This window comes from Hermetia illucens, chromosome 4 (genome assembly GCF_905115235.1).
Source record: "Hermetia illucens chromosome 4, iHerIll2.2.curated.20191125, whole genome shotgun sequence".
NCBI lineage: Eukaryota > Metazoa > Arthropoda > Insecta > Diptera > Stratiomyidae > Hermetia > Hermetia illucens.
Window position 1 is genome coordinate 143,630,910 of NC_051852.1, and position 23,848 is coordinate 143,654,757.

Consider the following 23,848-nt stretch of genomic DNA (forward strand, 5'->3'; position numbering starts at 1 on the left):
ATGACACAGTTGCTTTCCAATTAGGCTAAATGTTATTGAGCGTTGTTCTCCAACTTCAAAATACATCTGGTTAGATAGCAACAGTTCCATAAAGCAAATAAAGAAGATGACAAAAGTGATTCAGTAATTTAATATCAATTTCCCTCTTAGCTTTGCTGAATAGGTGCCTCTCTCAACTACTGCCCCCCTACTGGCGTTACTTGCAGTGAGTGAAAGTATCTAATTGACCCTATTTTAGTAACAAACATAGATGCCCGATTAGTTATTATAATATCATTATTATCAATGGCGCAACAACTGGTATTAGGTCTAGGCCTGCCTTAATAAGGAACTCCAGAAAGCCCGGTTTTGGGCGAGGTCCACCAATTGGATATCCCTCAAAGCTGTCTGGCGTCCTGACTTATGCCATTGCTCCATCTCAGGCAGGGTCTCCCTCGCCTCTTTTTCTACCATTGATATTGCCCTTATAGACTTTCCGGGCTGGAACCTGTTGAACCGGATTTTATCCACAACTAGACGGTCATGGTATCGCTCATAGATTTCGTCGTTATGTAGGCTACGGAATAGTCCATCCTCTTGTAGGGGGCCAAAAATTCTTCGGAAGATTCTTCTCTCGAACGCGGTCAAGAGTTCGCAGTTATTTTTCTAAGACCCCAAGTGTCCAAGGAATACGTAAGGACTGGCAAGATCATAACCTTGTACAGTAAGAGCTATGCTGAGACGTTTCGAGCGGAACAGTTTTTGTAAGCTGAAATAGGTTCTATGGGCAGCCAACAACCGTCTGCCGATTTCATCGTCATAGTTGTTATCGGTTGTGATTTTCGACCCTAGATAGGAGAAATTTTCAACGGCGGGACCTCCAACTCGCCTGGTGCGGTTGCTCCCTGTACTTTTCGAGTTCATAGACCTGTTTGTTCTCCCAGGCTTCCTTTGTCCGTCTATGAAGTCGCTTCTCCGCTCGCCGGAGTTCGTGATAAGTCTCTGTGAGAATGGGACATCACTCGGTATGCAGCAGTCTTCCACTCCATTGCTAGTTTATATTCATCGTCGAGCCAGCCGTTCCGACTTGCGGCTGGGGCCAAGTGTCTTTGTGGCCGTATCAATGATAATGTTCTTCAGGTGGTTGTGAAGATTATTTGTTGATGCTTCATCTCCAGGATCTCTGTTGACTGCGGTTATTGCACAATATTCTGTTCTCCAAAATTTCAAATAAGCTGCAAGCAATTTCGGAATCTATTCGAAAGGTAAGCAGTTTGGAATGTTCTGGGCATTATGAAAGAATACCATTTCATATCACCTGGGCACCCAACTTACTGATCAATCGACTGCCGCAAAACCACCGATCGTATTGATTTCGGAATCACTAAAAATATTCTTCGGGAAACGATTTAAGCTGAACCTTCTCACCAACTCTCTTCTCTATCCTCTTTAGGAAGCTTGTAGGAATCTGAAAAGACCGAAGTAACATTCATCACCCTTGTCCTTAGCAAATGGCGACTGGGTCCAAAGTCATGCTGAAAAAGGTGCCACCTTGGCGATTCATTTGGAAAATGTTTTCACCTGGCCAACCCGGTGAAAAACAAAATTTAACTTTCGTGATGCTCACCCTCATTTGCTAAAATGAACCTCCACTTCAGAGTTGAAAATGCTGTTCGCATCACCAGAGAACTGGACCCTAAGAAAGGATGTGGCTACAACCAAATTGCGGGTAAAATGGTGAAAGAACTCTCTCTCCATGCTATCAAGCACCTGATTAAGATCTTCAACGTCATGCCACGCATTGGTTACTTACCGAACATGTGAAGAGCTTCTTTAATAATTATGTTCGCAAACCCGGGAAAAGATGCAATACAAGCAGAAATATACCGACTGGTAAACCTGCGTCTTGCCTTATCAAAAGTGTGATTCTGTCGTTTCTTGAAATGCTGACGTTGTGATTGAAAAACCAGCCTATCGAGCTAGGTGTCCCCCGAGGAAGCGAGAGATGAATTTATATTGTTTTTACTCACTAGATTCGATCACATATTGTTACTTCTGCAAAAAGTGGGGGATCATCAACCTCATCAACGGTGGAACAACCGGTAACCGGTCTAGGCCTGCCTTAATAAGCAACTCCAGACATTCCGGTTTTGCGCCAAGGTTCACCAATTCGATATCCCTAAAAGCTGTCTGGCCTCCTGGTCTACGCCATCCATCTTAGGCAGAGTCTACCTCAAAAAGTGGGAGATACAATAATAAATGAAGTTGCAAAAATAAAATATTTTGTGGTTTGTCATATGTACTTCTTTCCCTTCCACTGTGCGGAAAACACTCTTATCAACATGCCGAGCGTTTTTATCGTACGGTACGCTCATAGATCTCTAGTGGTTCCTCCTCGTCCTGTTGAACCGTTGACAGAGGTCCGTTTACTTCTTGCTGATGAAGAAGGTTTAAAATCATTTCTAACGAGAGCCACAATTACGTCACTTAAAGTGTTGTTTGCCTTCGCATCTTGTTCGTTACAGTTTTTTAGGCAGCGATCCACGAATCCATATTGGTTTCAAAGGACAGATGTGTGTAACAATCTCGTTTACTTTTTTGTTACGTCCCTTTGAAGGCTCCCCATATTTTTTCCCGCTGTTAGTGCTCCGGCTTACTCCAAGTTCTATAGCAAAGTTGCATACAAGATGATTCCAATGCCGAGATTTTCTGATTCCACCAGTAGTTTGGTTTCTTAATGTGATGTAGATGCCGTCGTTGCATTGCAGTATCGAGTGCCTTCGTTAAACATTTTAAAAGCTGGCTCATTTTTGGAAATTAAGTTCTCTCCTATTCATGACCTGTTTCTAAAGCTGCAAGGAATATCTCCTCAAAATTCTCGGAGGACACACAACTATCCTACGATTTCTACTTCCAAAGTGTTTTCAATTATCGTCTTCTCCGTTTTCCATATCCAGAATGGACAATCACAAGGCTTTCATGCTGGCTTAACTTAAATTTGACGACAGTTTCTGGACGCTACTTAATCCGCTTTTTAAGGTTTTGTGTGAAGCAAAACCTTATTAGAATCGAGACGGTGTCTGTCTGTCCGTCTGTCCGTCTGTCTGTCTGTCTGTCACACCCGATTTATTCGGAAACGACTAGACCGATTGTCACGAAAATTGGTGAGAGTATGTAATCTGGTGATCCCTTTATATGCAGTAAGTGGCGCCATCTTGTGTTAAGTTTAAGGGGGGGCTCCCCATACATGTGAATGGAGGGTGCAAATTTTTTTTTCACAGAATGTAGTCATGTAGGGTATCAAATGAAAGGTCTCAATTAGTACTTTTCGAATCTGGTTCAATATTTGATATTAGATGAAACATAGGGGAGTGAGGGTTCAAAATATGACCCACAAAAAGTGTAACAGGGCTCGTTCTCCGAACCTATCCAACCGAAAAATCTGAAAAAAATCACAGTGGTGCATCTCTACGAAATCTAGGCCTCAAAATATATCCGGTTCCGATATATGCACAAATAAAGTTAATAATAGTATATTTCCACATTTTAGAAATTTACCCGGCAACCCCCCTTATGTTCATCCCAGAAGTACAAAATTTGGCATGCGTATAATGAAGAACATAATGCACAGTTTGGTCAAGTTTGAAGAAAATCCAACTATTATTAACTAAGTTATAGGGGGTGAAACTTTACAATTTTTTGTGAATTTCGTGCACTCTACAACCTGCATGACGTCATCATCACATATCAATTCGTCAATACCACAACGAAATGAGCTCTTATGAATTGGGTCGCAGAGAATTATTTTGTTTTAGTTTTTTAGTCACTTGTATATGAATATCAATTACTCCAACCAGACATGTGTGTATGTAGGTATATAATATATGCGTGCTAATGAACTTTGCGGGTAGTGCCTAATTCAAATAGATATAAGAAGTAAATCGGAAATATGGGTACGATCAATTTATATACGTGCATATATGTGTACAGTATTCGGTAATAGGCAGTTTGTTTGTTTAGGGTGTGATATCTATGGCTGTAATATGTACGTATGTCTCGTAGTTTGGAAAAATATGAAGGATTTGTAGCTATATACGGACGGAAAAATGTGCGTTGAAGTTTCTCACCTAAGATGAACACAAAACCTTTATAGCCGAAGCGCGAGCTTCCGGTATTCCGACTTGTTTAAGGTTAAGGTGATCTTAATGCAAAGTCTTGCTTTTGATGTTTGGGCACGGTCCTGTGGTAGAAACAACAACGGTGAAACATTCGAAGGTTAGAGCAACTTTCGCCACCTCGCTTTTGGCGTTATGAATAGAAGCTCTGGCACGAGGTGGAAATGGTAGATTTAGAGGTTACCTTTTGCCTGTACGTAATAGGAGCAATGTTGACATTGATGGCCGTCTAGCTTTTTTTCATGCTAGTCCTACGTCCGCTCGTAGGAAAACGGAACGTTAGCCTCCCAGATTCTATACGGCCGTATCAGTGGGTGTGCAAAAGACATAAATTCTGTAAAACCTGAAATTGTCGGCCCCGTTTCAAACGGACATCACAAGACCTAGTTGATGATGGAAACGTCCACCTTATTGATGAACGTAACGAGCCCACAGCTCTTTTGATGGCTGCGGGGGAGAGAGAGTTATTGTGACATCCTGGAGCTCTATCACCGTGACAAAGAAAAGGAAGTACAGCGCAGCGTACGTCATCGCAAACTGAGTTCCTCGTTGATGAGAGAAGCGGGAAGATACCCTAAATAACAACGATTTTAGTACCGTTATCGTATCACAAAAGGCCTGGGGATGTGGGCGTAAGCCTTTCGATAATCCTGTGCAGGATGCTTCTGATTGGCTTCTTACCTATGATGATGAGCGGCTGGAAAGATGGAGGAGGCACTTCAATATGATTCTCATGGGTGACATGGTAAGCCACCGTAACATCAAGGTATAGACGGCAGGTTTGCATCTTTTTATCGACATTTTTCTTGTTGTTATGACATTTATTAGGCACCTTGTCTAGAGAACATAGAGGGATCTAATGGACGATGTCACCTTTCCTCAAATATCTCATGTCATCTGGGCTGGCTTGAGATAATAACTAATGAAAAATTGTGTCGGCCTATGGGTCATATAGATTACAAAGTGAAAATATCACATAACACATATTGAGAAAGGGCGAACCCTTTGTTACTGGTTACTCAATACAACTCGCTCTCTCAGTATAGTGGGCGAGTCGGTCGTCCTATAAATATGCGGCGTAGAGCAGTTGAAGAGGTAAATTTTTCGGAAAGTGAGAATGTTAAAGTACATTGTCTTAAATATTTCTTGAATTATTTCAATAATCGAAAGTCGGAACATGATTTCTCCTATCATTCCTAGATGTTTTCATCACTTCTACATAATGAAATATGGCGCCATTATTACACTGCAAGCGCAGAGCATGATACTTCGAGGCAGTTTGCGAGAACAAAACCATAACCTTTTTGTGGTCCCCAGACTCTTCGTTTAGGGTATAGAACCCACATGTGCTAATGGTTCCGCCTAGGGCAAAGGCAATTCATCAGATCATGCCTCACCTATCTGTTTACAAAAAATTATGATAAAATTTTGAAATTTGAAAAAACTTCCTGAAAATCAAGTCCGCACAAAACTTGTAAACAGTGTCCGTAGATATTCCTAATTTCCCCTTGTGATAGTTTAGTCGGTAGTGAAGAGCGAGTATTCCCACTATAATTCGGAGGTTTTTCTTGGTGAGGTTTAAATAGTCCGCTATGTGTTCGATTTACCCAATAAACATCCTGGAATGCTCCATTCCTGATAGGTTCACCCAGTATAGTCTCCACAGCCGTTCCTCTTCATTTTTTAATGTTATTGCCACGAACCCGTTTCTGTTTCCACAGAACGGTTTTGATCCGTGTAAAGGCGTCCCTGCTCTCTTGATGACCAGTCCGTCGGCTGTCTTATTACCTTCCTGATATTCCCTGCCCTCCTTGCTTGCATCGGTATGTACAGATGGAGAGAAGTTAATCGCAGAAAGACTTCAAAGAATGCCATTGAGCATGGTCTCATTGCCCTACTGAAATACACGCATGCCAATCTTTGAAGTTTGTGTAACTCTCTGGTTGTATGATGAATTCGGGTCTTTCTGCCTAGATTACCAGCCTTAGATAACTATAGGCTTTACTATTACAATGTATATCCAAAGTAGTATCTTTGGTGTGCAGCCCCATTCCTTCCCTGCTATGGACCTGCAAGTCATCAAAGCCCTTGTAGGTTTCCGGCAAGTATTTCCAACAGCGGTCCTCCAGAGTAATTTATGGTTTAGTGTAATTCCTAAATATTTAACCTCTGTTTTTCGTTTCACCTCCATGCCATATCCCCAATAGCTCTCAGGAGATTAAGCTTATGCTTCCTAGCGCATCAGGCACTAGTAAGTTTTAGTCCAGTTTGGATTCATCAAATAGGGTATCCTCGTATTTGCCCCTGCAGATCAAAACAATGTCGTCTGCGCAACCCTGGACCTGTATTTCAGTATTTGCTAACCCCCTTAGGAGTTCATCCACTACCATGCTCCACATAAGCGGTGATAGTACACCACCATGTGGGCAAGGGAAGATGCCATCTATTTCGGGCGATTTCAGTGGCTTAGAGGTTCCCATTGCCCACATTACCCGAATTTCCGAGCAGACCTCTTTTACAAGTTTCGATTTCATCTTTCTTCCCCGTTTGTTGTTGGAGTGCCAGGTGGAATATTGTTTCCTATTGTCATGGGGTAGAAACCCGGCAAATGGGTTCCGCGAAACAGACTTACTCTGTCCACCTTATTCTTGGTAAATGCCCCATCTTCTTTCTTGAGATAGACAGGTTTGTATAGCCAGCCTGCTTCTGTGGTTTGTATCATCCCTTCACAGAACCCCCTGAAACTGTTCCGTTTAGCTTCCCTAATCGCGTTTCTGTACGTAGTGAGTGCATTTGTATACCTTGACTAACCGCGGTTTAGTTTGTCCGGACTGTCCCCTGTTCTTATTCTGGCTAGGTTTCTGTTCCGCTAGAGTACCTTACTTCATGACTTAACTGTTTTAGCCGGACAGCTTGCCTCATATGCTTCTTGAGGTCTGCCACTACTGTTTCCAATTCCAGTTCACTTATGATATTACTGCCTCTTTCTAGGTGGGCCGTGTTGTTGCTTACATAGGAGTCACAGTCCGTTCTCCTGGGGTTCCTTAATATTCTTTTTAGTTCAGAGTTGCCTTCATTGTCAAATGTGATTGTCATGTAATTCCAAATAGAGGACTCGTCCGACACCTTCGAATTCCTGTTGTGTTTAGTACCTTTTGTCTAGTGTTGGTCATGAATGTTGGAGTGTTCCTTATGTTATATATTCCTAACTTATTGCTAAGAATAAATTCAAGAAGATACAGACGTCCTCGATTAGTGTCGGTGGCCTTTCGCCTTTGTGATGGGCGTTGATATCGCGGCCGAGGAGAAATGGCAGAAGCTCCTTTTTACAGAACTTCACCAGTCTAACGACTAACTTCGGTGGGATCCGCGTGTTACCTCCTGGGAAGTAGCCCGATGCCATGAGTGCCTTCCAAGTCCCCCCCCCGCGGCTTTTAGTGAAACTTGAACAGTCACGAGGTCTCCAGTTCCAGTGAAAGGCATATATATTTTAAATACCGTTTAAGAATGATGCTAGACCTTGGCTTTTCGCAAGAGGGGTCCCAAATTATCTGCATATTTTTTTCCTTGCAGACCACAAATCTTCCCTCGGTACACCCAGTGTTCTTGAGCCAGCACTATTCCAATATTGTCCTTCGAGATTGCTTTTGCAATCACTGCAGATGCAGGACTTGCATGGTGGATGGTTACCTTGGCTATTTAGTGCTGGCCATTGGCTCCATTAGAGCTCTTTTCCACTTTTGAAAGTTGTTCTGCTTCTACTCTTCACTAACAGGAGATTGCGGTAGATTTTCCACCCGATGTCTTCTCCGAAGTGTCTTTCTTTTGTGCACGTGCACAGGTATATTGCCAAATCTATAGTTGATATGGGAATTTTGACGTTTGATTGCCTCCAGGACCCCGATCGTGAGGAGTTTACCTTGCTTCTGAAAACTCACTATAATCGCGTGTGGAGATCATCATTTTGAGCAATTAACAAGCCCATAAAATCTTGCGTCTCACCATGTGTGTCCACCAGTATATGACCTAGTCGAAAGCGTATCCCGTATCAGTTTCGCATTCCATCCCTTGCACATTTGCTTGACGACAAGGTCTTCGATACTCTCCTGCTCATCATGAGTAAGTATTTGCTCCGAAAACGTTTCTCGCAGTATGGTTACCCGAATGCCCTTAACCGCACTAGCATAGCTAGTGGTGGAGTTCCTGACTCCAATTTCACCCTGACATATCCAGGATTTCCCTGCTCTTGATACACCTATGTGGACTAATCTTCGGTTTTTTGGCTCTGATTATGATGGCATCGGCGCTACTGAGGCCTGTCTCTTTCCTGATGTATGATAAACTGATTTCAAACGTGCTTTCTCCTGTTGCTGCTTTTTGTGGAGTGGCCTTTGTTAGTTGTGGTTCTCGCAGTTGGCCAATGTTGACGTTGACTACATTGCTTCCCTTTTGGTTTTTGGTGCTTCGGAGGTGTGCCTTTACCTAGAGGGCCAGCTTGTGTGCGGTACTGGGTCCTGTCTGCTTGTTTTTTAAGGTTTTGTTTGTAAAGCAAAACCTTATTAAAATCGGTTTACTGTCTGTCTGTCTGTCATGCTGTCTGTCTGTCTATCTGTCTGTCTGTCTGTCCGTCACACGTATTTTTCTCGGAGACGGTTATAGCGATTGACACCAAATTTGGTAGAAAGGTGGGAACTGTGACGGCTCACGCATATAGTGAGCTACATTCTTTTACGATGAATTTAAGGGGGGATCCCTATACATGCAAAAGGGGGGTGTACATTTTTTTTCATCAAATGTAGTCATGTGGGGTATCAAATTAAAGGTCTCGGTTAGTACTTTTCGAAGCCGGTCTTAGTTTTGCCTTTCGTTGAAAAGGTGGTGAGTGCGGGGGGTTGAAAGTGGTAATTTTTTTAAGGAACCCATTCTCAGGAACTACCCAACCGAAAAATCTAGAAAAAATCAGGGGGCTGCCATTATATGGTGCCTAGGCTCCGAAATACCCTCCATAACGATACCTGTTCAAATAAAGTTAATAATAGTATGTTACTTTAATTTTTAGTAATTGATATGAAACCCACCTTAAGTTCACCCTAGAATCACAAAATTTTGCAACAATATAGGCTACAGTATAGATCATGATCCTGCCAAATTTGGTGAAAATCGCACTATTACTAACAAAGTTATACTAGGTGAAATCTGTCGCTCCTCTGCAAATGCAAGACTATGAATGTCAATATCACTTGAAAGTGGATATTTTCACATAATATATGCATATTTTACGTGCTACATGCTAATAGGACAAATGTACACCCAAATCTCTTTATAAAAGAAATACACAAAACCTTTCATACCTGAAGCGTCTAGCTTCCGGTTTCCCGACTTGTTTAATATTCATTGGTGTACCCTTTTGATTGCCACGAGTATGGGGGTTAGGAAGTCTGTCATGCCATAGGCCCCTGTAGCAGAGTAAGGTCAAACTTACCTACTAAGGCGACCAGGTATCAGTGAGGCTTCGTTCAAATACAGTCAGTTACCTCAACTATCCAATGGGCACAGTTCGCATGACACCCTGGATTGGGGGCGGTGTTTTTCGATCCGTGGCGCTTTTGTTAATGCTAGGATTATCTCGAACCGAGTGTGGCTATCACCACTCACTAACGGTCTTGGTAGATGAGAGGTTTGGAGAAAACTTATCACCCTCGGAGTGATTTTCGGGAGGTATATTTCTCGGCAGTTTATCCTGCAGTCCATTGCTTGACTCCAGTTATTACACGTGCATATATGTTCAAAGTAACTACTTAGAAACCTTTGTCAGGTCCATCTTTGATTTGAAATAAAAATGTAAGATGTTTAAAATAAAATGCTCTAAATTATTGACTTTTCAAAAACTTCCACTTTTTCACGTAACTTCCTCTTAACCTACCATAGATGATAGCCAACTACTACATCATTCACTTAGATGTCAGCTCGTACCTATAAAAGTTAGAAAACACCTGTCTGCCGCTGCCTATGTTATTTGTTGAACTATCTGTTTAACAGATAGGCAAGGTCCCCATTGTACTCTACGCCACATAAAACCTAATATTTATTCAGCCAAAAGTGATTTATTTTCCAGATTTTAGTAACTTCTGTTGTGCCTAAGCCGAACTACCCTCGCGGAAGCTAGTTGCAGCCCCGGTATCTGATCGAGAGCAACGTACTCAGAGAAAAGTGCGGTGCTACCTTTGCACCTCCCTTCGGTACTAGTCTGAGTTTTTCCACCTCTTTACAGTGCATAATAATAACATTCAGATACTATCAGGTTTCAATTTGTTCAGCTGATCACGATGTTTTGTTGCATGTATTGTTTGTTCGGTTGTTAATGACATCACCTAAAATGTAATACGAAATTGGTGTCAAGTGATCACGTAATGTATGTATGGGAAGAATGTGGTCTTCGTTGTTGCTTCTAAAGGCAATTCCAGTTCGGGAATTGATTTGATTATTATTTTCACGACATTATTTTTATTCGAGTGATTCATACCCTAAGCAACATGAGGAGAATTAATGGCTACGCAACACTAAGGTTAGTTTATTATGTTTTTATATAATCAAAACGTGCATTGTTCGAATACGTCTCGGAGAATTTTTATTGGGCTTTTTATAGACTCAGATATTGGATTTATTCGAAAGATTGCGAATGCGATGTTATCGCCGTGTTTTCGAGTATAGGTGCAAAATATATCTTTGTCGGTGAATCTATATTTTTGTTCTCATTTTAGGAGAATGATTTCTGGGAAAAAACCTCCACAAAGCACCTTGTTAAGATTGATTATCTGTTTTTTTTTCGTAGACCAACCTTAAAGTTGCTAATCTGAGGCGTTAATGCGTATAAACACTACTCCATAATCCATAAAAAAAACAAGCCTATCAATAAGCTTTTAGAAAATATATTATATTGTATCCGGGGGATGTTAGAAATTTGATAAAAAATAAAGATTCCATCAGGAAACTGTAATAACAACCTAAGAGGATGCTAACTGGAGGTCGACACATATAATTCGTAAATATCGCGAGAATGGGATACTGACCTACATTAATGAAAACCCAATAAATTAACATACAAGACAGCCACATCCTTTTATACATTCTCCCTTGCTTTACCATAATTAATTCTTTCCCGAAATTTGCTACCCTTAACAATTACTAACTTTTCCTAACCCAGACATTAGAACTCGATAATAAATCTCGTCTTCCTAAAACCACAAAATACCAATAATAATTCGAAATCTATAAAACTTTGATATTCCCATCCATGCATCAACATATTGCAACCTTCCCTACACCAGAAAACCAATTATTATGCGAATTTAGAATTCCCAAGTCGGTTAAAAGCCCGTTATGGGAAAAGTTCTATTCTAACTCCTACTGAAAAGATTGTGAAATATAATAGTTTGCGTATCTGCTAATTTCGATTCCGAACAGTAAAGATGAAATTTGTTGTAAACTTTTGAAAACTCTATCAATAATTTTCGTTGGGTTATCCCAACGCTAAACAGGGACTGCCGTTTAGGGGAAAAAATGGCTCATCCCTCAGTTGCTTGTTTAATCGAATCCATGAGCAATGAAAAAACCGATCAAATCGCTATATCTGGAGCAATAATCTGGCGTTGAGCTCAAGTAGCTAATGGTATTATAATAGATAACTAGAAAGTCTCTAATAGATTTGAAAGTTCAATGCCATACATACAATTAGTTGCTGTTTCTGCTATTAACGTAGAAAGAATGCTTGCGTAACCAAAAGACTGTTGATTTTATTGCAAGCGTTTCTAGCTAATATGGTCGTCCCCTATGTTTTCTTGTAAATATTTGTGCACTTAGCCTCTCTCCCTGTCTTGTCACAAAGAAAATATTTGCCTAGTTAACATTATAAGAAACCAGATTATGAAGTCTGAGACAATATTCATTTCCAATTTTAATTCATTTTCAATTTAATTTTCAAAATTTAAAAATCAAAATCTATTGTATGTATGGAATTTCTTGGTTAATGAAAGGCTCATTTATAGTATGAGAGTACTCTCGTGAGGGGCTATTTTGCAGGATTTGTCACTTCCACTGAGAATACCAAATTCAACTTTAATCCTCCGAAATTTCTTTTGAAAGAGAGCCTCCCAAGTGGTTTACACAACAATAGCGTACTCACAAGAAAGCACTGTCACGATACTTAGCTCTGTAATAGATCTGTTGATATATGTATGCAAAGTCCTTGGCCGATCTTGGATTCATGTCTGGTATTTCTTCACTTGCTCTCTTGAAACCCCTCGTACGTTGGCCCCCTGACTGGAAAGACCGAGGAATGCGCAAGAGCCCTTCGGAAAAGGCGTATTGATATCTCTGCTCAACAAGAAACACGATGGTTTGGTGCCAAAAGTTGTGACATAGAACGCGAAAGTGGCGAAAATGAATATAAAGGTCTCTATTTTGGTAGCCCAAACATTATCATCTGCGGCTTTACCATCTCCAAGGGTTTCCTTGACGCCATTAAAGATATTGAACGATTTGGTGACCGCCGGTCACCATTATATCAGCTGATTGCACTAGTCACCTCTTCACCGCGTACGCACCACAAACAAGCCGACCTGATCCCGAGAAAGATGGCTTTTGGCAACTTCTCGATGTAAGGATTTACGACGTGCCTGCTGATGACTATATAATCATTGCAGGAGACCTTATTGACCTTGTATTTATAAATACATGGTTGATCAAACTATTGTCTCATCTTACTACATTTTATAGTGGGAACAGTAGAACGCAAATCGACTGTATTCTCATAAAACGACGACCTTTTACCACCATAACTGATTGCAAAGCCATTCCCTATGAGACCATCGTTAATTGGCTGAATCAAGACACCGATAAAACAGCCACGCATTAAATCGTGACGATTTTGTGAGAGGAAAGAAGAAATGATCTCACTTCCGCGATTACCAACCATTACGAATGTGGGAGGACCGTGGAACCAAATTAAAGACATCATCCACAAAGCGGGCTTTGCAGCCCTCGGGGTCATCAAGCCGGGTAAGCTGTTCATAAACCGAAATCTTGGCTTTGGAATGAGATGTCGAAAGAAAGGTCCGTGAAAAGCAACGCCTCTATCACAAGTTTTTCGATTATAAAACGCTCGCCAATTGGCAAATTTATAAAATTGCCAACCAGAAAGCAAACAAAGCAATAGCTGTCCCCTAAGCGATCAAGTACAAAGATTTTTACGATAAACTGGACACTCGGGGTGGCGAGAAAGATCTGCATCGCTTTGTCAAAAACTGACACTAACACGTATAGGGTATCGAAAATTTCTGTTGCGTTCATAACAAGAGCATTAAAGCGTACCACGCTTTCTCCTCGTGATGGTACCAGGAAATGCTGCATTCACTTTGGTTTGCTGGCCGTAATGCATTTGACGACTGCTCAATGGCCTAATTAAGGCAATCAGATCCGAGTCTGCACGGGGACTCATCGAAAGTTGCTTCGGTAACGAAACCTTACCATAGGTATACTGGTTCCATGCGAACCGGGATAGTCCCTGAATTCTAACGTTTCATGAGAAATATTGGAGCATGTGAATCCAGCTCGGTTGCTTGCGGTTGACTCCCTTGTGGGAGCTTCATAGGGGTTGTTCATCATCATCAACGGCGCAACAACCGGTATCCGGTCTAGGCCTGCCTTAATAAGGAACTCCAGACATCCCGGTTTTGCGCCGGGGTCCACCAATTCGATATCCCTAAAAGCTGTCTGGCGTCCTGACCTACGCCATCGCTCCATCTTAGGCAGGGTCTGCCTCGTCTTCTTTTTCTACCATCGATATTGCCCTTATAGACTTTCCGGGTGGGATCATCTTCATCCATACGGATTAAGTGACCCGCCCACCGTAACCTATTGAGCCGGATTTTATCCACAACCGGACGGTCATGGTATCGCTCATAGATTTCGTCATTGTGTAGGCTACGGAATCGTCCATCCTCATGTAGGGGGCCAAAAATTCTTCGGAGGATTCTTTTCTCGAACGCGGCCAAGAGATCGCAATTTTTCTTGCTAAGAACCCAAGTTTCCGAGGAATACATGGGGACTGGCAAGATCATAGTCTTATACAGTAAGAGGTTTGACCCTATGGTGAGACGTTTCGAGCGGAACAGTCTTTGTAAGCTGAAATAGGCTCTGCTGGCTGACAACAACCGTGTGCGGATTTCATCATCGTAGTTGTTATCGGTTGTGATTTTCGACCCTAGATAGGAGAAATTGTCAACGGTCTCAAAGTTGTATTCTCCTATCCTTATTCTTCTTCGTGTTTGTTGCGGTTTGATGTTGTTGGTTGGTTCGTCTTCGGTGCTGACGTTGCCACCATATATTTTGTCTTACCTTCATTGATGTGCAGCCCAAGATCTCGCGCCGCCTGCTCGATCTGGATGAAGGCCGTTTGTACGTCTCAGGTGGTTCTTCCCATGATGTCGATATCGTCAGCATAGGCCAGTAGTTGGACGGACTTGAAGAGGATCGTACGTCTTGCATTTACCTCAGCATCACGGATCACTTTCTCGAGGGCCAGGTTAAAGAGGACGCATGATAGGGCATCCCCTTGTCGTAGACCGTTGTTGATGTCGAATGGTCTTGAGAGTGATCCTGCTGCTTTTATCTGGCCTCGCACATTGGTCAGGGTCAGCCTAGTCAGTCTTATTAATTTCGTCGCCTCTGAAGCCTCTTTGGTATGGGCCAATGATGTTCTGGGCGTATGGGGCTATCCGGCCTAGCAAGATAGCGGAGAATATCTTATAGATGGTACTCAGCAACGTGATACCTCTATAATTGCTGCACTGTGTGATATCTCCCTTTTTATGTATGAGACAGATAATGCCTCGTTGCCAATCGTCAGGCATTGATTCGCTATCCCATACCTTGAGCACAAGTTGATGAACCACTTGGTGTAACTGGTCGCCTCCATATTTAACCAATTTGGCTGTAATTCCATCGGCTCCTGGCGACTTATGATTATTTAGCCGATGAATTGCACGGACTGTTTCTCCTAAACTTGGTGGTGGCAGTATTTGTCCGTCGTCTTCAGTTGGCGGGACCTCCAACTCGCCGATGTTCTGGTTGTTCAGTAGCTCATCAAAGTATTCAATCCATCGCTCTAATATGCCATTCTGTCGGAAATCGAGGTGTATAAGGATTCATCCTGCTGACTTGTTGGTAAAACTTCCGCGCCTGGTGCGGTTCTCCCTGTACTTTTCTAGTTCACAGACTTGTTGGTTCTCCCAGGCTTCCTTTTTCCGTCTGTGAAGTCGCTTCTCCGTTCGACGGAGTTCGTGATAAGTCTCTGCGCGCGCCCGCGTTCTTTGAGAATGCAACATTACTCGGTATGCGGCATTCTTCCGTTGCGTTGCTAGCTTACATTCATCGTCAAACCAACCGTTCCGACTCCTTTTGCGGCTGGGGCCAAGTATGTTTGTGGCCGTATCCATGATAACGTTCTTCAGGTGATTGTGAAGATCATTTGTTGATGCTTCATCTCCAGGTCCTCTGTTGACTGCGGTTATTGCAGCATCCATTTCCCTTTTATAGGTGTCGCGGAGGGTTGTGTTGTGGATGGCTTCAGTGTTAACTCTTACCTGATTGTCAGAGGGGATTCTAGGTGGTATTGTTATTTGGGCTCGGAGCACCATGCCAACGAGATTGTGATCCGAGTCTATATTGGCTCCCCTATGTGTTCTGACATTCATCAAGGCTGAGAGGTGGCGGCGTTCGATCAACACGTGGTCAATTTGGTTGGAAGTGGTCCCGTCTGGAGAGGCCCACGTATGTTTGTGGACCGCTTTCCGCGCAAACCAGGTACTTCCAACAACCATTTCGTGTGACCCTGCTAATTGAATAGTCCGCAGTCCGTTATCATTTGTTTTTTCGTGTAAACTATGGGAGCCAACGTATCGCCTGAATACTGGCTCCTTCCCTACTTGGCTGTTAAAATCCCCAAGTATGATTTTGATATCATATCTGGGACAGGCTTCGAGGGTTCGTTCTACTGCCTCGTAGAAGGTATCCTTCTCCGACTCTGCAGTCTCCTCTGTAGGGGCGTGAACGTTTATGAGGCTTATATTTCTAAACTTGCCTCGCAAGCGCAGAGTGCATAGCCGTTCGCTTATGTTTTCAAAGCCGATAACAGCAGGTTTCATTTTTTGGCTGACTAAGAAACCTACTCCGAGCACATGGTTTACTGGATGACCGCTGTAATATATGGTGTAATGGCTCTTCTCCAGGAAACCGGTCCCTGTCAATCGCATCTCTTGCAACGCTGTTATATCAGCCCTATATTGGGACAGGGTATCGGCTAGCTGCTCATCAGCTTCATCTCTGTACAGGGAGCACACTTTCCATGAGAAAATGCGCAAATCGTTGTTCCGCTGTCGTTGCCGGGTCCGTCGTTTTAAAATCCGTCCTGTCCGAGGCTCCTGTTGTGGCTTCGTAACGAGTTGTTTTCCGTGTAGGGTTGTCAGCCCTACCCAACCCCCAACCTGGAGGACCAGTTGGTACAATTTGTCCCGTTTTTAGGCGCGGGAGACTCGCCTTCATCCTTCTCCGTCTGCAGCTTTTCGTCGAGAAAGAGCTCCCAGCGGTCACCACGTGGATGTGGAGATAGGGTTTGGTAGTAGAGCTGTTGGTGTTGGTTCAGCAGGCATTTCCCAGGTTTTATGCTCCATCGTGGGTACAAATCCACGTTTCGCCCCGGGACCTATACTACCCTTTGACCTTTGGGTTGTTGGTTACGTTTAATCGAACGAGAGACCTTCAGGCTTAAAACGCGGTGTGCATTTAAACACGTGTGCCGTACTCCAAAGCTCGGTAGACATTTAGGTAGGTCTTGCATCCACCAGTATAAATAAATACGGCCACACACTCAATATAGACTGGTATCGTTGCGTTTGTCTCAGTAGGGCTCTCATTGTGGGGATTAAGTCCACTGGCAGGTGCTCACGTAAAACTAATAGAGACTGCCAGTGCAATTGAATTGTCACATCGCATCTGAGCTCTGGAATGCGAAAAGTTACAATGATGCAACCCATTATGACAAGCCAATCTCGCTTGTGAACGAGACAAAAACTGAAGAAGGGTTTTGTAAATGAGTAGGTTATTTATTAAATTCTTCCCATTAGACAAATAACTTTATTTTCATTAAGATGTTCAGCATTTTTATTATGATGAGCTCTTTCCCGACTTCACGATTTCTCTCCCTACTTTTCTCAGAATTGATCGTGCCTCTGTCGTTGAGGCTAAAATGGTGTGGGCTTTGCTCGAGGACTACGCGAGACGTCCGTCCTAATTAGGACATGCGTGCAGGAGTCGAGACCTCTGCAAACGTCGGCCACATTTTTTGCGTGGTTGGCGGGTAGTGGCAACTTTATCTTCCTCATTGCGTTACTGAGCAATCGCTAAAACCGGTTGGTTAAGCGCAATCTAATGTTGAGAATGAGGTCGCTGAAGACACACAGGTTCTCCACGTATACCAGCTCCGTGGGACTTACAGCAAATTCCTCGCGGTTGGCTGTCTGGAAGCTAAGTAGAGCGAGTGGCAAGACTTGTAACCAAGAAGGGTTAACTTGTGTCATCATAGCGGCCTTCAGCGTTCTGTATTCTCTGCAAACATCCCATTAGACTGTGGCCGGTACGCAGTTGTTTATTAGCGATTGAAGCCGACGAGTTCGCTCAACTCGGAGAAAACAGATGACTCGAATTGCATTCCCTGGTCGGTGGTTTTAACTGTTGGCACACGAAAACACGAAATCCATTCTCGACAGAGTGCTTCAGGGTCAACACGTGAACCTATCGATGATTGCGAGGCTATACTTGAAACCGTGCCAGTTTCGCAAGGGCTAACTAAATGGAGATGAATTGTGTGGAAACGCTTGGTGGATCGAGGGAACGCACCTATGTCTCCCTCATATATTTCGTAGCCTTGCACTTCTGGCATGCCTTGCACTGTCTGAACTAAGAATTAATGTCCTTGTTTAAGGACCGAAAGAAATACATTGTGGCGACTAATTAATTCGTTGTCCACATGAATGAATGCACTAGATTGTGAACAGTGTGAAATACTTCTTTACTGAAATTGGCCGGAATATAAGGCCTTGGTTCCTTTGAGGTCTCAGAATACATACTGAACTTTGAGCCAAGCATAGGGAATTTTCTAAATGTCAACCTAAATGAAATCATTGCCAAGCCCGGATTGACGGCCAGGAAGATTATGCTATGTGTTTGGTGGGATTGGAACCGAATCATCCACTATGAGCTGCTCAACTACGGCCTGACCCTCGATTCGGTCCTCTACTGTGAGCAACTCGACCGTTTGAAGCAGGCGAATGACCAGAAGCGGCCAGATTTGGTCAATAGGAATGGTGTTGTGGTCCACCAGGACAACGCTCGGCCTCACACATCTTTGACGACGTGCCAGAAGCTACGGGAGCTCGGCTGGAATGTCCTATCGCACCCACTGTATAGTCCAGACTTGGCACCAAGTGATTACCATCTCTTTCGGTCCATGCAAAACGCTCTTGGTGCTACTGAGTTGGCCTCAAAAGAGGATTGCGAAAACTGGCTGTCTGAGTTTATTGCAAATAAGGAGGGGGGTTTTATAAGGGGGATAATGAAGTTGCCTTCTGAATGGCAATACGTTTGCGAACAAAACGGCGCATATTTGACTTAAATCGGATAATTCTTAGTATGTTAAATAAAGCGTCAAATTTCGATCACATATGCGACATTTCTTTTTCCCCAACTCGATATATGGTGTAGCGGCTCTTCTCACTTCTCCAGGAAACATCAGCCTTATAGTCGGACAAGGTATCGGCTAGCTGCTCAGCAGCATTCGGTCTGTACAGGGAGCGCACGTTCCATGAAAAAATGCGCAAATCGTTAATCCGTTGTCGTTGCCGGGTTCGTCGTTGTAAAATCCATCCTGTCCTAGGTTATTTTCGTGGCTTCTTAACAAGTTGTTTTCCGTGTAGGGTTGTCAGCCCTACCCAGCCCTCAACCTGGAGGACCAATTGGTACATTTTGTCCCGCTTTTAGCCGCTCGCCTTCAGCCTTCTGCGTCTGCAGTTTTTCATAAAGAAAGAACTCCTAGCAATCACCACCTTTGGTAGTAAAGCTGTTGGTGTTAGTTCAGCAGGCGTTTTCCAGGCTTTATGCTCCATCATGGGTACCAATCCACGTTTCGCCCTGGGACCTATACTACCCTTTGACTGCCAGAGCTTCACTCCAGACAAATTGCCGTCGTAGAAGAATTTTCGATGGCATCGTTAGATCATTTTCAACAGAATGTTTGCCTTCCTCTTCTATACTTTTGTACTCTGAAGGCTGTGGAAGTAGACGCGTGTTTGGCTGGATCTTGACTGCAAGATTTCGGTCTAAATTATGGAGAAAACTATACAAAGTATTACGTCGCGGGTTAGACTTGACTCTAACCTTTCCCTTCGGCTGCCGATTGCATTCGCTACCGCTTTTCCTCGACTTCTCAGCCTGCCCTGAATTCCACAATTAGACTTTCCGGTGCTACTATCCGCTAGACTCACCATACGTTCATATGTTGTTGTTGGAAACCAATCTGTGGGTTCATCCACCCTTTTCCCTCAACGATGTGGCCACCTGATTAATGATTCCTCTCTGTCGGCGACTTTCAAAGACCGCTCATCATCCCATTCCTGTTCCCATGCGAGCTTCTTTTCAAGGTTTTGTGATCAGAACCGCCTCCCTTTTGTCCACAGCGTGCACTAGACTTGTGTCTTTCAGTTACTTCTTTATCGCGGTGATTGCCTCGGATAAATACAACTCTACATCCGCGAAATATTTTGCGTAAGGGCAGGACGGTAAGACTCTAGAGAGAGTATCTCTATTGTGCTGTGGTGCAGGTTATATGGAAGAACTGGGCACGGAGTGAGCCGGGATACTATTATGGTTTCATTTCATTAAAAATCTTTCCAGAAAATCCGGGCACGTCCAGAACTACCCTATCGCTTTTTCTCGTCAGGTCTGAACAAGGAGACATATAAAATGTTGGAAGAGGTAAAGGGCTAGGGGAGGAACGTTTAGATACTCCTGTTTTGGTATGGCGAGAATGAAGGAATAGGACGCAGTCCGGGTGGATTTTTTCTAATTGATCAAAAATATCCTTCAAAGTAATCCGAAGTTTTCTGAAGTACTTCTGACATCATTACTAGTATTTCCAAATATCTTTTTTGAATGAAATTGCAAGAAGGTTTTTCAAATCTCAAATGAAGAGGCTGTTACTCAAGCTTACGTTACATAGCGGCACTGGATGACCTATACAGTGAAGAGAGCCAACTTCTTTGGAGAGATAGTAGTCCAGCGCTCATGTAAATGGTATGAGACCCCCAGAGGACAATCTAAGATACTTTGATTACATTTTTCAAATAAAGGGCAGCATCTGAAGAGCGTTGCAGATATTCATTAAGACTTTTGCAACTTATAAAAGTATGTTGCAGAAGCTGAAGATACTCGTATTAGTACTTGTTGCTTCCTTAAGATTTAAAGCACTGTCAGAGATGATTATTTTAAAGCCGTCCAGTAACATAAAGACAAATTCCACATTTTTAGTGTAAGTGAAATCCCTTTTCCCAACCACTATCACATTTTTGCACGCAATTACTTCTACTCAATTTTTCAAATTCATCCAATATTCATCCTTTCCAGACCACACAGTCATCCAGTTCCCGAAGCAACAAATCGACATGTAGTCTATAAATCATACTCCTGTAAGGAGCGTAAACCCATCATCACGAAGGAGGAGTTTGCCAGCGCTGCCAATAAGCAACTCGACAACAACATTGAATCCCATGAATGTCACATAATCAACGAGCTGATAGCGACCGAACAGAGTTACGTTGACACATTGAAGCGGGGCCTTAAAAATTATGTTAGCATCTACGAAAATGAGATAAATCTTCCAGCTAATCTGCGGGGCAAAAAGTATTTCCTTTTCGGAAACATCGAACAAATTGTGGAATTACACGAGAACGAACTGTTACCGATGTTGAATGAGAACCGAAATGCTGTTGCGAAAATATGTGAGAGGTTTTACGAGTTATTAATGGTGGGTGAAGGATTCGAGGTGGGGGAAACATGTGTAATGGTTGTTTTTCTTTCCTGCAGGAAAACAGGTTTTATGGATACGTCCTGTACGCCATAAACAAAAGTAACTCAGAGAAAATTTGCATAGAGGAAAAGCTTTATTTTAAGGTAAGTGTAGAGTTGGAGCCCCTGGGCTACTGGAGATTGATGAAGACCTTCATTCCTTTCTAGAATATTCAAGAACTTGCTGGTGATAAGTTAGGTATTGATAGTTTCCTAGTCCAGCCAATCCAAAGACTGCCACGATATGGTTTACTGTTTGAGGAATTGATATCGGTAAGTTTCACAAATCGTATAGAAAAGCAAAAACGCCTAGAATCTTGTAGCTTAAGGTTTTCGTGGTTCCATTGATAGTGGAAGGACGTCCTTTTTCATTTTGTTCTATGATTTCAGAAATACTTCAAAGGTGACATAGTAAAATACAAAACTGAAGTGGCTCTCTGCTGTAAAGTAGAGAAGCATATTCGGAACCTGTTGGAGACCGTGAATTCAGCCATGCAGATTAATGATATTCAGGAATGTTTCGACGTAAGCTTTTCTAGGATTTTTTTACATCAAAAGTTTAAACTAATGTACTTTCTTACTCCTTCCGCACTTTAGATAAACCTACTCTACCAGGGCTGTTTCAAACGATGCTTCGACTTCAACAATTACGACCACGCCCAACGGCGGACCTACAAATGTCGCCTTTTCATATTTGAAAGAGCCGTCGTTTACACCGAAATCATAAAAGAGAAAAAGCTAATATACCGCGGCTATTACCCCAGGGAGAGGATAGGAATTGTGGTTGGCAAAAAGAATTTCTCACTTTTCTACCAAAAACGAAAGATACAAGAGTGTGACTTCTCCGGCGAATCGCAGGAACCCTGTGTGGATCTTATCATGGCCATGATGAGGTCCTTTGCTATTGAAGAGAAAGAGAAAATACAGGAGAAATACCAAAAAGTCAGTGATATCTTCAGACGTCCGGGCCCCAGACTGCAACTGCATCCTTCTAGTCGGTACAGTACTGATAGCGGGGTAGGATCTGTTCTTAGTGGTGCGTCAAATACTTCGGATGAAGCAAATCCCCGAACGACGTGGTATACAGAGTCATTTGTGACGTCTGGAGCGTGATTGTTATTTGTTTGTAGTTAGCAATGTAAATGTACTGAGTTAAGTTGTGATCTTTACATTATATGTATTAAATGTTAGGAATAAAAACTAATTCTAGTGTAAATTAGACATGATGTTATCCAGCCCTGCTGAAACTTATTTTCTTGATTGTCAGATCATGGTTGTCGCCTAGTATTATACCGGCTTATTAAAGACTTCCTATTCGGGAGTACTTTTTCATATCAGTTACACATTTTTTTTTATTAACAGAAGGCGCGTGAAAAACATTCATCATCACCATCATCATCATCAACGGCACAACAACCGGTATCCGGTCTAGGCCTGCCTTAACAAGGTTTTGCGCCGAGGTCTACCAATGCGATATCCCCAAAAGCTGTCTGACGTCCTGGTCTACGCCATCGCTCCATCTCAGGCAGGGTCAACCGTGTCTTCTTTTCCTACCATAGATATTGGCCTTATAGACTTTTCGGACTGGATCATCCTCATCCATACGGATTAAGTGATCCGCCCACCGTAACCTATTGAGTCGGATTTTATCCATAACCTGACGGTCATGGTATCGCTCATAGATTTCGTCGTTATTTAGCCTACGGAATCATCCATCCTCATGTAGGAGGCCAAAAATTCTTTGGAGGATTCTCTTGAACGCGGCCAAGAGTTTATAATTTTTTTTGCTAAGAATCCAGGTTTTCGAGGAATACATATGGACTGGCAAAATCATAGTCTTGTACAGTAAGAGCTTTGACCCTATGGTGAGACGTTTCGAGCGAAACAGTTTTTGTAAGCTGAAATAGGCTCATAGCTGTTATCGGTTGTGATTTTCGACCCTAGATAGGAGAAATTGTCAACGGTCTCAAAGTTGTAATCTCCTATCTTTATTGTTTTTGTTTGACCAGTGCGATTCGATGTTGTTCGTTCTTTGTTTTTGGCGCTGACGTTGCCACCATGTACTTCGGTCTTGCCTTCATTAATGTGCAGCCTAAAGTAGACTGTTCATCTGGGGTTGAACTTCCTATAATTTCAATATCGTCAGCGTAGGCCAGTCGTTGGGTGGATTTGAAGAGGACGGTGCCCCTCGCATTTTCGTCTCCGTCGCGAATCACTTTCTCCAGGGCCAGGTTGAAGAGGACGCATGACCGTTGTTGATGATGAATGGTCTCAAGAGTGACCCTGCTGCTTTTATCTGGCCTCGCACATTGGTCAGGGTCAGCTTAGTCAGTCTTATTAATTTGATCGGTATAGCGAATTCTCTCAAGGCCATGTACAGTTTTACCCTGACTTTGCTATCATAGGCGGCTTTAAAATCGATTAAAAGATTGTGCAACTGATGTCCATATTCCAACAGTTTTTCCATCACTTGCCGCAGAGAGAAAAGTCTTATATCTCAGCCTTTATGGTATGGGCAA

At 42.8% G+C, this 23,848-nt stretch overlaps 1 protein-coding gene across 1 annotated transcript in view; it reads left to right on the forward strand.

Moving 5' to 3' along the window:
* Window positions 1-22,550, forward strand: part of LOC119654626 — a 34,095-nt gene extending 11,545 nt beyond the window's left edge. Inside the window, exons 2-6 of the mRNA XM_038060098.1 lie at window positions 20,889-21,288; window positions 21,348-21,434; window positions 21,498-21,602; window positions 21,720-21,854; window positions 21,927-22,550. Coding sequence (XP_037916026.1) covers window positions 20,889-21,288; window positions 21,348-21,434; window positions 21,498-21,602; window positions 21,720-21,854; window positions 21,927-22,442 — 1,243 coding nt within the window. The 3' untranslated portion in view covers window positions 22,443-22,550. The remainder of the gene's footprint in view (window positions 1-20,888; window positions 21,289-21,347; window positions 21,435-21,497; window positions 21,603-21,719; window positions 21,855-21,926) is intronic.
* The last annotated feature ends 1,298 nt before the right edge of the window (window positions 22,551-23,848 follow it).